A 15,152-nucleotide genomic window follows, 5' to 3' on the forward strand; every position below is an offset into this window, starting at 1 on the left:
TGAAAAATGCAAATCAATCCCAGAGCAACAGCAATGGACCTTGTGAAGGTGCTGGAGAAAATAGGTAGACAAGTATCTATATCCACAGTAAAAACGGATGCAGTTTGCAAGTGCCCATGGGGACAAAGATCTTTCTTTTTGGAGATATGTCCTCTGGTCTGATCAAATTTAAATGTAACTGTTTGGCCATAATGACCATCGTTATGTTTGGAGGAAAAAGAGTGAGGCTTGCAAGCCGAAGAACACCATCCCATCCGTGAAGCATGGGGGTGGCAGCATCATGTTATGACTGGTGCACTTCACAAAATAGATGGCATCGTGGGGAAGAAAAATTATGTGGATATTGATGCAACATCTCAAGACATCAGCCAGGATGGGTCTTCCAAATGGCCAATGACCCCAAGCATACCTCCAAAGTTGTGTTAAAATGGATTAAGGACAACAAAATCAAGGTATTGGAGTGGCCATCACAAAGCCTTGACCTCAGTCTGATAGAAAATGTGTGGGCAGAACTGAAAAAGCGTGTGCGAGCAGGAGGCCAACAAACCTGACTCGGTTACACCAGTTCTGTTTGGAGGAATGGGCCAAAATTCCAGCAACTTATCCTGAGAATCTTGTGGAAGGCTACCCAAAATATTTGACCCAAGTTAAACAATTTAAAGGCAATGCTACCAAATACTAACAAAGTGTATGTAAACTTCTGACCCTAAGGGAATGTGATGAAAGAAATAAAAGTTGAAATAAATAATTTCACATTCTTAAAATAAAGTAGTGATCCAAACCGGCATAAGACAGGGAATGATTTCTATGATTAAATGTCATAAATTGAGAAAAATGAGTTTAAATATATTTGGCTAATGTGTATGTAAACTTCTGACTTCAACTGTACGCAAGCAAAATGGGTTGTGAATGTTTGATTCAAACTGTGCTTGGTGGAGAAGAGAAGAATGTCAGATGTGGGGGTATTTTTTGCCCTCTACTGGTGCATTGCTGTAAGAATTGATGTAAAATATCAACAATCAACAATTTTAGTAACTTATACAAGTAACTTATTTGATCAGCATATCTGTTTTCTTACCTTTTGAATTAATGTGCTATTGTTTTCCACAAATGCTGTAAACTCAGTGTGAACCTTGTATTGAACCTGGATTATTCCTTTAAGGACTAAGTGTTTTAGTATAAATCATTCCAGTTTTTTCATGTAGCTCTGTTTCATCAAGTGCTCTCAATGCATTGTGTGGGAGTGCTGATATAATGTCTTTGCATGCTATTAATGTCACCAAATGAAAAAAAAATTCCATGCTGTGAGATCTAATAAATAGCGATGATTCAGCCTCTCAGATGGTCTGCTCCAGTTAAAAGACAAACTTTTCCTCTCTCTCTTTCTCTTTCTGTTAGACCGTCACCATGGGACTCCCATGCTGCTGGAAGGCGTGCGATGCATAGGAGCAGAGCTAGAGTATGACTCCGAGCAAAGCGACTGGCAAGGATTTGACTAAACGCTTAAACCTCATAGACTTTCTAATCAGTGCTATCATATCTGCTATGTGGGTGGGGGTATTGCTAGTTGCTCAACAATCTGTAGTAGAACCCAGTCAAGGCTTCTTTTGTCTGCACGCAGCATTTCAGAACACTGTGGTTACTAGTTTGTTCTTAATGTTACAATGAATTGCCGGAATGATATGTTTATTGCAGCTCCCTGTGATTTGTCTCTTTTTTTTCTTTTGTTTTCAGTTTCGCAAGAAAACAATCAAGCAGTGTGTTATTCTCTAACTGAATTCCAGTGTAATGGTTGAATGTTTTTTTTTTTCTTTGTTTATTACTGTACTTTGTTGCTCCAGGCTGATGTTATTAATACTGGATAATCGAGTTATCTCTTGGGAATTCTTGAACTGAATGTGAGCCAAACATAGGAACTGTGGGTGCTACAGACCACAAAATCAATTCTGTATCATGAAACTTTTTGCCATTTGTTGTTGAAATGGATTCAAGTAAATCATTTGGATTCATCACTTAAAAAACAAATGTTGGTCTTCATGAAAATGATTGTCACTCTAAGGGCTGTTCGAAACTTTTGGCAATGTATTTGTCTTTTGTTTGTTACATTGGTCCCCATTTGTAGAGTGTAGGTGCCTAACATTATGTGCTTGTCTATTTCTTTTAATGCCAGCATGTCATTTTGTATCCATTTCACGCTGAATGTTGCAGGCCTTAATGAAATGTCTCTGTTTGAATTCATTTAACCGTATATGTGACGTCCCTGAATTTCTAATTAACTACTAAAAATATGAATATGAAATCTAGCCTACCTTTCAAAAGGTGAATGTTCTTGAAATCTGCAGTCTACATGTTTAATACATGTTACATTTCTATTAGTTATATGTATATCTCGATCAGCCACAACTTTAAAACCACCTGCCTGATATTGTGTAGGTCCCCCTCCTGCCACCAAAACAGCGCCAACCTGCATCTCAGAATAACATCGAGATGATATTCTTCTCATCACTTTTGTAAAGAGCGGTTATCGGAGTTACTGTACACTTTATCAGTTCAAACCAGTCAGGCTGGTTTGACCTCTTTCATCAACAAGACATTTCCATCCACAGAACTGTCACTCACTGGATGTTTTTTGTTTTTGGCACCATTCAGAGTAAATTCTAGAGACTGTTGTGTGTGAAAATCCCAGAAGATCAGCAGTTACTGAAATACTCAAACCAACAATCATCTATGAGGTTATCTAATCACGCAGAGGTTATAAAATCACGCAGATACAGTTTAGGAGCTTCAGTTAATCTCAGTGATTTCGACCGTAGCATGAATATTGGTGCCAGACGGGCTGGTTTGAGTATTTCTGGGATTTTCACACGGAACAGTCTCTTGAATTTACTCTGGATGGTGCCAAAAACAAAAAACATCCATTTGAGGGGCAGTTCTGTAGATGGAAATGTCTTGTTGATGAGAGAGGTCAACAGAGAATGGCCAGACTGGTTTGAACTGGCAAAGTCTACAGTAAATAAGATAACCACTCTGTACAATTGTTATTAGGAGAATATAATCCCAGAATGTTATTCTGAGATGCGGGTTGGCGCTGTTTTGGCGGCACGAGGGGAACCTACACAATATTAGGCAGGTGGTTTTAATGTTGTGGCTGATTGGTATATATAAATAAAAAAGGTTTCTTCCAGTCTGCTTTGTTTGACGGCTTATCTTAATTCTCTCTCTCTCTCAAAATGATCTTTTACTATAAATAAATAAAGTTGCTTTTTGAGTTGAAATGCTTGTAAAATTATTTGTGCAGTAAAATTACATTGAACATCCACTAGTGGGCAGTCTACTCCATCAAATAAACGGTGTGTATTTTTTCAGTGTAACACAGTAAGTTGTATTGTATATTTAGAAAATCTACAGGATATAAATCGGATACAAAATATAGAAAACGCATTTCTCATTCATTCATTGACTTGTTGGGGTTTTTGGAGTGGAATATCGCACCTATTTTGCCAACCCAGATTTAGTAGGGCATCAGAAGGATTTAAAGTTCATTGCCTTTCAAGATTGTATTTTTAATTGTTTAATTCTAATAACCTAACAGGAAATGCTGCATAACCATGATAATATTTTGTCTTGTGTTATAATTTTCCTTCTGATGAGATGGAGATCCATAATTCCAGGAATATTCCAGGTTCAATACAATTAAAGCTCAATCGACAACATTTGTGGCATGATGTTGATTACCACAAAAATAATTTACATATCAAATAAAAAAGGTAATATCTGGGTTACAGTGAGGCGCTTAAAATGAAAGTGAATGGGACCAATCCATATACTTTAAAATACTACGTTACAAGATGTAAACAATATTCGTGTTAATGTAATTTTAGTGTGATAAAATCAATTACTAACCTTTTCTGTGGAAAGTTATATCCAGTTTTACAACTTTGATGCCAACGTAATGCTGTAAACACTAAAACGACTATGTTTCAAACAACTTTACAAGCCAAATATTACAAAGGTTTTAACAGACAGATCAATGGAAGTGTTTTTAAACCCTCCAAAACTGGCCCCATTCACTTCCATTGTAAGTGCTTCACTGAAACACAGATTTTTGCTTTTTTTTTAAAGAAATTGAGGGACAAGTTGAAAAAGATTTCTTGTGGTAATCAACATTATGCCACAAATGCTGTTGATTGAGCTTAACTTGTATTGAACCCGGAATATTCCTTATAATAATACTGACCCGAATCAGCATGTCAGTGTTTGAGTTTTTGTAAATCAGTAATATTTTAGATGTCTTCGCTTAAGGGCAGAATTGTGTCTCTATGCCAGAGCGTCAGTGCCATTATGTGTCACTGTAACATTGCATCAAGGCACTTTAAGGTCTGATAACAATTTTAGGTAGCCTAAGCGGTACAAGCAGCTGCAATTGGGTGCCAAACCTCAACTGGGGCCACCCCCAGTTTGCTGTAGGGTCCCATACGCCTAGAAGTGTCTGATACTGATGACTAAATCAGAAGACAGGAATCACACTCTTATGAACTTACCTTGCTTTATGCAGATATGCAGACTGAGCTAGCACCAGCATGTTTTCAAACTCTTGAATGGGTCTTCTGATGCTGGTTACCTATATCTGAGATATTGATACATACATGTGAAGACACAAACTGGCCAACACTTATCCAAAATTGCACATAATTTTCAATTAATAGGTGGCAAATGTAGTGATTGCTACAACATTGGCAGTATGAAAAAAGACATGTGACAAAGTAGGTAATAAGCTTCAAGTATTAGTTAGTAGAAAGTCATCTAAAGGCATTGCCCCTTTGTTTCCTAAAATAAGATACTTCAGTCACAAAAACAAACACATCTTTGTAATTCTGGGTAAAATTACTAAATCACATAGTAATAACAATTGCTTTTCAAATGAATGTATCATCATGGCGTAGTTATATTTATATAAAATACACTACATTCACTTTATCATATATACATAGCCAACATTATTTATCATATTCCAAGTTTTGCGAACCACTGTTTAAATATGTGCATCATTCGCAAGTTTGTTTGCATAATTGGCTAGATTTACATGCACCCTCATAATGCGATTACAATGCGATTACAATGCGATTAAACCTTTGCTCGTGTAAACAGAATATTGTGATAATGCTATTAATCAGAGTAATGATAATCGCAGTAACATGTGGAGTACTACTATTTTAATCGCTTTGTACTGGTATGTTAACGCTTTAATTACATTTCTTCCACTCTGATCAAAGTGCACCAGTGCTGCAGAAGGATGATGTTACGCTCAAGCAGTGGCGGAGCTAGGGGATGGCTAGGGGTGGTAGGCACCCCCCTCGCATTTGCCCTTTTTGTCATTTTTTTGGTCATTTTTGGTCACAATTTAGTTCTTTAGAGGTGAAATCATCTCTATACAAATGTACAAACTTAACCTGTGCTCACCAAGGTCGCCAACCCCCCCCCAAGTGATTCAGATGAGATAGTTCATCCAGTGTAGTCCAACAACCAAATGAGTCTTATGAACCGATCCTTTTTAGTGAATCAAAACAGAGCAACCACTGTAATCCGACAAACAAATGACTCGTATGAACCGATTCTTTTAAGTGATTCAAAATAAGTAGGACATCCAGTGTATTCCGAAAATCAAATATTAATTATGGAACAATAAGGATATTCTCTACAAGAATAAATCACTTTAATTGACAACTGGTTCAAAAACGATCTTCTTGGTCAGCTTTTTAATTCACAGGGTAGACATTACAACTATTTAGATTTTTTACAGAAATATAAAATTCTTATAACTGCTAATGAATATGCAATTGTTTTTAATGCAATTCCCTCTGGAGTGTCTTTTCTGTTGCAACGCTTTACATTTCCATGGCCATGTACTTACTGTTTGAACCTAACTGACACAATGAACGGAAATCTATGCTTTATGCTTCTATGCTTCTTTCTGCTTTAAAGATGTTTTCTTTGGTTTGTTTGACTACTCAAAAGAGAAAACAGGACAATATTACATAATTAATTTGTGTTTCATTCTAGCTAAATTTCACATACATAAGCAAAAATTGACTGGCTCTAAACCTTTCTTTTCTCTATTCAAAAATGATGTAGACAATTACATGAAAACTATCCAAAGCTCTGTTAATATCAAAGCATTGAAAACTGTATCTCTATATTAATCCTTTTATCCTCTTAAAGTAAATGCATTGCATTGTTCCTGGTTTTTGTTTTTGTTTTTTTTTCCTTACCATGGCAAATTATTTGTATTTGTGTATCTTTGTCTTTTTTGTTTTGTTTTTTCCATGTTTATCTGTATTGCTTTTATGCTTTGTGATATTTCATAATAAAAAAAAAAGTTCAAATAAAAAAAAAAAACTATTATAATAAAATAAAATAAAAAGTATTCCGAAAATCAAATGATTCTTATGAACCGAATCGTTTTAGTGAATAAAAACAGACAGAGCAACCAGTGTAATCCGACTAACAAATTAGGCTACTCTTATGAACCGATTCTTTTAAGTGATTCAAAAGAGATTGCGCATCCAGTTTAGTCCGACAAACAAATTACTTTTATGAACCGAATCTTTTTAGTGAATCTAAACAGACAGCGCTTCCAGTGTAGTCGAAATGACTCTTATTAACCGGTTCTTTAAATAAAGCGTTCAAAGATTCTCATAAACTAACTAATCTTCCTTATGCCAAACTGTATTTAAAGATACATATTTGCAAAAGGATATTTTGGTAATATTGTTTTATTTTAAAAAAACATTAAAACATCACATTTCTTTTGGCAAGTAGAATGTAAACAAGATTGAGGTTGATTGCCATATAATTAATATTTTTACTTGAATAAAACGAGTCAATTTATATGTTACCTGACCAAACATTTGTGTAGGACAATAAAATGTGACTACACATTTACATCAAAATCAGTCTGGCACCTATAAATGACTAAAGATTAAGACAATTTAGAATGAGACAGGTGCCATGTTGTATTTGTGGTTGGGGTGTAATGTGTGTGTCGGGCTGTATAAGCTCCACGTTGCAATTAAACCCAAATTTTTCATCGAAATGGAAATCCAGAGGCTTAACTGTGTTCAAGTGCTTTAGTTATAATTATTGTCACCAACGTGTATTCAATTTTCGCATTGCAAAATCAACAGCAAAAACCTTTCCCGATTGAACATCAAAAGTCTTTCAAACACAACACAATCGTCTAGAGGAGATCGGGGCTAGTTGTCACTTTTTTAATCCAGTGAAAATTTCTCAGGGTTTATTAATTTCTCAGGGTATATTTAAAAATCACTTCTGTACAGCCACAAGTCTTCTAAACAATATATATTTACAACACGTTATTGCTTATAGCGGGGCGTGTTGTCACAGCGGGAACCTGCTGTTTGTTGACAGATTTGAGAATACCAATTTATTTTTATTTTTTTTTATATTTAAATATTAATAGCCTATATTTAGAGTAAAAAAAAAAAAAACAATTTTCAATTTTACTAAATATAGCTTGAATGGAATTAAATAATAATATTTCAGTAAATAATCAAATAGTGTTTGAATATAAACACTGTTTGAGAAAGCATATATGCAATTTGGCTGGTGCGTTTAATCGACCACTATTTCCTCATTTTTAAATGGTCGGCATCTGCCCACAACTGTGTCAGAAGTGTGAGCTGTACCTTGAGCAGTATAAAAATACTAACAAACAGGTGATGATGATGATGATAATAATAATAATAATAATAATAATAATAATAATAATAATAATAGTAATAATAGTAATAATAATAATAGTAATAATAATAATGCTTTCCTTTACTTTGTGAATTTTGAAATACATATTGTGTAAAATAAATTTATTTCATTTCAGTAATTGAATATTTTCAGTCATTTTAGTCATCAAATTGTTGTAGTTGAATATACAATTTCCACAACACTTAGGTGACCGCTTGACTCACAACTGTGCTCACACAAACTGTTAAATGAAGCAATCTAAATGTAAATATCAGCATTAGGCGATATGTCCATTGGCCACCTTGCAATCGGCCATTAGAAACCCCATATCGCTTGAGCAGTAAGTTATCAATCAATCAATCAATCAATCAATCAATCAATCAATCAATCAATCAAGCAATCAATCAATCAAGCAATATTTATTTATAAAGCACATTTAAAAACAACCATGGATGACCAAAGTGCTGTACAAGGTCAAATTATTATTACAATAAAACATAGAAATAAAATGAATATAAAACAGGTCACAATAATTAAAGAGTAGGCTATTGAAAGCCAAAGAGAAAAAAGATGTCTTCAGAGTAGACTTAAAGATTGAAATTGAGGGAGCTAATCTAATATGTAGAGGTAGACTATTCCATAGTTTCGGTCCAGCGACTACAAATGCTCGATCACCACGTTTTTTAGATCTAAAGAGAGTAAACCAAAATCTGAAGATCTCAGAGTTCTAGAAGGAGTATATATGGCTGAAGCAAGTTTGACAGATATTTAGGGCCAAATTATGTAGTGCTTTGTAAACTGTTTGTATTTTTTTTTTTTTTTAATGCTTTATATTAAAAATGCAAACATGACCATTTACTTTTGAAGGGAAAAGGAAAAGCGCAGGCCATGGCTTGTTTGGATGTGTTTATGGGAAACGCATGGGCTGTTTTGCAACTCTTGTATGGAAAAGGAAACGGCCAGTGTGTGAGACAGTGAGGGCAAGAGAGCAGTGGAAGCAATTAAAGCTCTCTTGACTGTACTGTGTGTTTGCGGACATGAGTGACAGCTCCATTCATAACATTCACGGTTTAATCTGTGCTGAGCAGCTGAATTCAATAATGAACAATTTCGCCACTGAATGATAAACACTGTTGAAAGTGGCAAAACTGCAATTATGTCATTGCGGCCTCCATAATGGGATTGATCCCTCAGATAAGGGATTCTGGATGTTGCTGTTGTGTAGCCTATTATGGAAACGGTTCAATGATGAGATGAACACCTGCGGTTCATGTGCTGTGAGGGAAGAACAAATAAACATCACTTTCCTACAACCGCAGCGGTAGGCTATTATTATTAAGTATTTGCATCTATTTGATTTTATTTAAATAATACTATTTTCAAAATGTATGTATTAAAATTCTTTAGAATCAGCATAACAATCTTAATTCTGAAATCTATTAAATGTAAACAGTTAGAATTTATGAACTTGGTTAAAGGGTAACTAAACACCTGCTCAGAGTCTGACTCCACCCACTAGAAATATTTGAAAATGCAGGAAAAGTGGGCAGACCCCGGCGGGGATAAAGGGAACGAACCGAGTGCGGGGCTGGGGGGGGGGGGGGGGGGCACCTGAGACTCGTAGTGACGGATTAATTGACAGCTGTTGTCAGACTCTATGTTATTATTATTCCTCACACGGTCGCAAGACGACATGTACATGAATCTGGCGTGGTGAGCTGGAACCTGCTTACGTCAGCTGTCACCGCTTACGTCACGAAGTACCGCAACAGCCAATAGGAAAATTCAACTGCAGTAGCCACCGTTCAACCTGAAGAGGGCAGCACTCAGACGTTTTTACACCATATATTGTAGAATTAAAACACTTTATACACAAATGTCAAAAAATTACTTGAATCAATGACCAGTACTAATAAAGCCCCATGCTTACAGATCATTAACTAAAAAAAGTTGGTTTAGGGTTTAGTTACCCTTTAAATATGGCAAGCTATGAAACAAGCACGAGATTACATACAAATTCGAGAATGAAATCGTTTCGAGATGGAAATGACGTCAGAGTTCTCTCTGCCTTTCCCGGTCTTTTCAACGTTTCACCCCAGTGCTGCTCAATGCATCGTGACCTTTACCTGTGTCGTGTAAGTTACATCTATATACATATATGACCTGCCAATTATCAGTGCAGTTGATATCGTATCATAGCTACTAATATACTGACAATAAAATCCGACAAGTTACCCAACGAGTGGCTAAATGGCGGATGGTGCTGAAATATTAACAGTGACTATTCATATTAAAATATCGTCGCTGTCGGATGAAAACCTCGTATCTCCAAAAAAGGCGATTTTACAGGAAGAGGAAAAAACGTTCAAGATTTTAGCATGAATTAATGAAACGCATCAAAGTTGCCAATCTGACTATATTTCCTGTCATAAAACCACTATTCACTTTATGAGCACTATTGTGGATTAGGCTAGCTGAGCTGATCCTGAAGTTCGCATTTTACCGTTCTGATTCGCCTCTGAGATTTACCAAGCATGAAATATTTGCTATCGATTATAATTTATTACGTCAATATAGATTTATGTGGCAATGACAATGAGAATACAATTTCCTGCTTTGGCACAACTGCAGGCTCTCCTTGCTCAACAAGCAGTTGCCTCATTTTACAGTTTCATAATACCTTTGTCTTATCTTATCAGCTATAATAACAGGAGAAACACGTTGCCTTCTGTACTATCTTGAGCTCATCATGAACGAGATTCTTCCTCAATTAATATAGCATTACACAACTCTTTGACTATTAATTACAGTAAACATCACAACATTAAACAATCTCAAAATGGAGATACCAAATGTCACATCAATTTGTATACAGGGCAACCTCTTAGACCGAGTAAGTATGTAGGCTACAAAGAGATTGATTTATGTAATATTTCAATGTACTCACTTGTTACTGACACCACAACTGATATTGTTCTTTGTCTTTACTTACAAAAATTGTCTTTTGTCTTTTTATTTACAGATGCTGTATGAATGTGGCCATGTGAAGTGTGTGATATTTCATTAGCTACCAGGTATGGTTTGCTAAAACATTTTAGGTTGAGACATTTCCACTACGGCCGCACATGCGTCTATGCAGATTGTCCATGTACATTCAAAACTTGGAAGAACCATTTGTGTCACACATATCAAACAAACAGGACGCTAGAAACAGCAGATGTTCAGGTAACTAAGTTCTCATGTCAGACATGTGGATGTGAAGAACTATCAACTGAGAAGAATTAATTTACTCATGTAAATCAACATCTTAGGCAGTATGAAACCATAACTTGTATGTTTGAGGTATGTTTGAGGGATGTGTGTATCAGACAAACATATATATAGTACATTTAACTTGCATACAAATCTGGGGATTATGGAAACATAATCCCCACACTCTAAAAGATTTTAAAGCAGGTGTAGTTAAAGTCACTGCTCAGTCTAATGAATCTGGTAGTCCTGTAGACGAAAGACCCTCATCTTCTGCAGACGTAGATTTTGGTACTCTGTCAGATGCAGATATTGATGTTGATACTTCAGATGACCTTCCAAACATAGTGGAACAAAAAATAGGCTCAATTCTATTGAAGTTGGAAAATGTTTTTCATGTTCCGTCTACAGCAATTGATCAATTGCTTGATGAGCTACACTACCTGCTAAGTACTATGTCTGTGCCTGTAACTTGTAACAGTCTTTCTGAATTTTTCAAAAACCTAGAAGTTGATTGCTTAATTATTAAGGAACTAGGTGATATACTGTGTAAATCGAATCCTTTGGTGAGAACAATAGGGCAAGGTGGCCCTCTTGCTACAGATTATAAGAGAAAGGAGTACTTTAAGAAAGTATTTAATGTTGTTGAGCTAGTGGAGTTTATTCTGGACCAAAAAAAGAGCAGGACCTTTCTATATGTCCCATTATTGCTTTCTTTGCAGCAGTGCTTGGTACTGAATTGTTAAATAGGGTTATCAATAGCCACAGAACACAGGGAAGTAATACAGAGAAGCTTGATCAGCAGTATCGCTCTATAAGAGATGGTTTGTACTTCAAAGAAAACCTTTCCTGTCAGGTGATGAGTTAAAAATGTGTTTAACGTTATACATTGATGCCTTTGAATTGTGTAATCCCCTTGGCACTTCCCGAAAGAAGCACTAATTGTGTAGTGTATACTGGATTCTGAATAACATGGCACCAGGCACTCATTCAGCACTTACCTCAATTTATTTGACAGTTTTGTGCAAGACTAACGATGTAAAGGTATATGGATATGGTCAAATATTAGAGCCACTTATACACGATCTTGTTACTTTAGAAGAGCATGGTGTGTTCATCTCAAAACTAGGAAAGTTTTTCAAAGGAACAGTCCATAGTGTAATAGCTGACAATTTGGGAGCCCACGGATTGGCTGGTTTTGTAGAGAACTTTTCTGGGAACTATATTTGTCGATTTTGTACTGGTCAGAATGTAGATATTCAATCAAAGGACATTCAGTCAGGTGCTTTTTTTGCTTCAAACCAAAGAAATACATGAAGCACATGTGAGATCTGCACAGGAAACTGAAACTAATTGCTTTGGAGTAAAGAGAGCATGTGTTTTAACCGAACATCTTCACCACTTTCACGTTAGCACAGGGTATCCCCAGATGTAGTGCGATTTATTTGAGGGAGTTGTCCCATTTGAACTATCTCTGTGTTTGAGTATTCTGATCTCTAAGAAGTATTTCAGTCTTGAATGTCTTAACAAGCTATTCCTCAAATTTCCTTACAAGTGGAGTGACAAAAAAAATAATTCTCACATTATACCAGACAGCTATTCATCTAAAAAGACAATAGGTGGCAACGCCCATGAGAATTGGAGCTTAATATGTTTGCTTCCATTTCTAAAAGGAGAATTGATACCAGAGGGTGAGCTTGTTGGCAAGTGATACTAGACTTGAAGGACATTGTAGAATTAGCTTTGGCACCTGTTCATACTAACGAGACAATTGCCAAATCTTGATGTCAAAGTGTCTGAGCACAGACAGAGACTACTTGAGCTTAACCCAGGTGGAAGGCTGAAACCTAAACACCACTATCTTGAGCATTATCCAGAACACCAAGCAATTAATCAGTTATCACATACATTCATCCAGGACTTGCTGCAGCTATATATTTAATTTTTTATAGAGATAGTTCTCGACATAGTAAATTATAATATGAGTGTCACGGTGTGTATCTTATTGTGGAAAAAAAACCGCGATACACGGCTCTATAAAGAAGAAAGACTTTGTTTTTTGTGAGTTAAAGATGGATCGAAATCAAGTGAACAAAAAGTTGAGAGGGTGTAGTCTTAACCCATTATAAATTTAAAATTTCTTTTTTTATTATTTGTGTTTTTTTGGTTTGATTTTCAATAAAAAATATTTAAAACTCCTTATGTACATTTACTTTAGCAGCTATACTGCAGAAGAACAAATTGTTAACAGATAATTTTGAATATAATATTTAATTTGTTTTAATATATAAATATTTTAAAATATAGAAAAATCCTTAAAACAAGATACGTTTACCTGAGAAGCAAAATTTAAGATATTTAAACTTGCTTTTAGAGCAAATATCTTCAATATATTATATATATTTTCCTTTACTGCACTGGCAGAAGTATGAACAAGTGGAAAAAATACACTTCTCAAAATACACTTCTATTTAAAAGCAAGTCTAAATATCCTATATGTTGCTTCTCAAGTAAATACTTTGTTTAAGAATGTTTTTAAAGTAAAACAAGACAAAAAAACTTTAGGAATAGGATGGTTTGCAGTGAGTTTTCCACCTGTAATTCAGTGAATGTTATTTAAATGTATTTTTAAAAGATGATTTTGTCCTCTTTATTGTTAGTAAGCACGTTTAATACAACCTTTTAAGTCAGGACACAAGCTGAATAATCGGCTAAGAGCTAATGATTAATCATTGCAATAATCGCTCTAATAATCATTAGATTAGTCGATTATAAAAATAATTGTTAATTGCAGCCCTAGTTCCAAGTGAGCCGAGCCGATACTAAATGTGATGTCAAAACCCTGCAGAGCACAGAGTTTGCAACAGCAATAGCAGTATCATTTGTTCACGTGACTTTTGAATTGTAAAAAGAACTGGCTGTACGCAAAACCACGCCGTGGTCAATAAACGAGGTTCAGACGTTCCTTCTCGTTAGCGAGAAACGAAAATGTCTTTCAGGAAGTGTCTCAGCTGTTGGCCGCACACAGCTACCACCGGACCTACCAACAGTGTAGGGAAAAGTAAAAGTGTTTGTAAAAGTGATTAAAGAACCATCAAGGAAAAGTGGAAGTGGTTCGACCAAATGGACGCTATCTAAACCGGCGAGCAATGAGAGGGAGAGTGCCCTGAGTGCCACGATGGAGGATGGTATGTTTTGTTATGTTAACTCTATACTCTGCTTGAAAGCTTCACTTTATTTATTTGACCAGCTACTGGAAAGCTTGCTTCTAAAACAACCAGGCCAATGTTACTGTTACACTTGTGTAAACTCACCAACAACTGCTTTATGTAGCACAATGAGCTAACAGCTAGCAGTCGTGTCATTTTTTTATGGTCAGTAATGTTTGTGTTGTGTTTAAGTTGATGTCACGGCAGTAGAGGTGGCGCAACTATGATGATCAGCTATAATCCCACCCACGTTGAGGCAGCACTAAACTGCAGTGGAAAAGCAAGCTCAGAAAAGGAAGCCGAGTCGAACCGTAATGTGCAGTGGAAACTGCCATTAGTGACCTTAGTGTCTTAAACATTGCTGTCCATGAATACAATGGGGAGTAATTATTGCTTTCCTCTGTCAAAAGGCAGCTGAGGATCTGAAGCAGTCAGTATGGCCAAAGCCATCTCAGCGGAGTCTTATGAGGTAAAGTGGATCAACTACATGTAAGTAACTGACTGCAATGGCTGGCTAAAATTTGATGTGCACCAATTTAAAAAATCGCACTAAACTTAAAGGTATTGGCTGCCTGAGCTCTGCTCTGAGGTAGGAGTCCGCCTTCTACTTTCAGTTGTTAATCTTCTACTTTCAGTTGCAGAAGTGATAACTTTTCATCCGTTTTATTTTTCAGGCTTTTTGAAGGTGGTCCAAGGGTACAGTTCAAGGTCACTATGACCTTTATGTCCATCCCATTCTAGTGAATGCGATATCTCCTTAACACCTTAAGGATGAGATGATTCGTTTTTTTGTGGTCAAAAGTCAAGGTCTCTGTGACACAGCTCATTGTTCTCTTTGTCATCCAGGACATTGAATCTAGAGAGGCTGAGTTGGGGCAGACAACGATGGGCATCTATGCTGTTCGGGTGGAGGGTGCCGGTCCAGGAGACAGA

The 15,152-nt window shown here is 36.1% G+C and overlaps 1 protein-coding gene across 1 annotated transcript in view; it reads left to right on the forward strand.

The window, feature by feature from the left end:
- Window positions 1-3,319, forward strand: part of adissp (adipose secreted signaling protein) — a 50,917-nt gene extending 47,598 nt beyond the window's left edge. Inside the window, exon 6 of the mRNA XM_052134974.1 lies at window positions 1,399-3,319. Within this exon, the coding sequence (XP_051990934.1) occupies window positions 1,399-1,499 (101 nt within the window). The 3' untranslated portion in view covers window positions 1,500-3,319. The remainder of the gene's footprint in view (window positions 1-1,398) is intronic.
- Window positions 3,320-15,152: the final 11,833 nt, after the last annotated feature.

The sequence above is a fragment of the Xyrauchen texanus genome, chromosome 1 (genome assembly GCF_025860055.1).
Source record: "Xyrauchen texanus isolate HMW12.3.18 chromosome 1, RBS_HiC_50CHRs, whole genome shotgun sequence".
NCBI lineage: Eukaryota > Metazoa > Chordata > Actinopteri > Cypriniformes > Catostomidae > Xyrauchen > Xyrauchen texanus.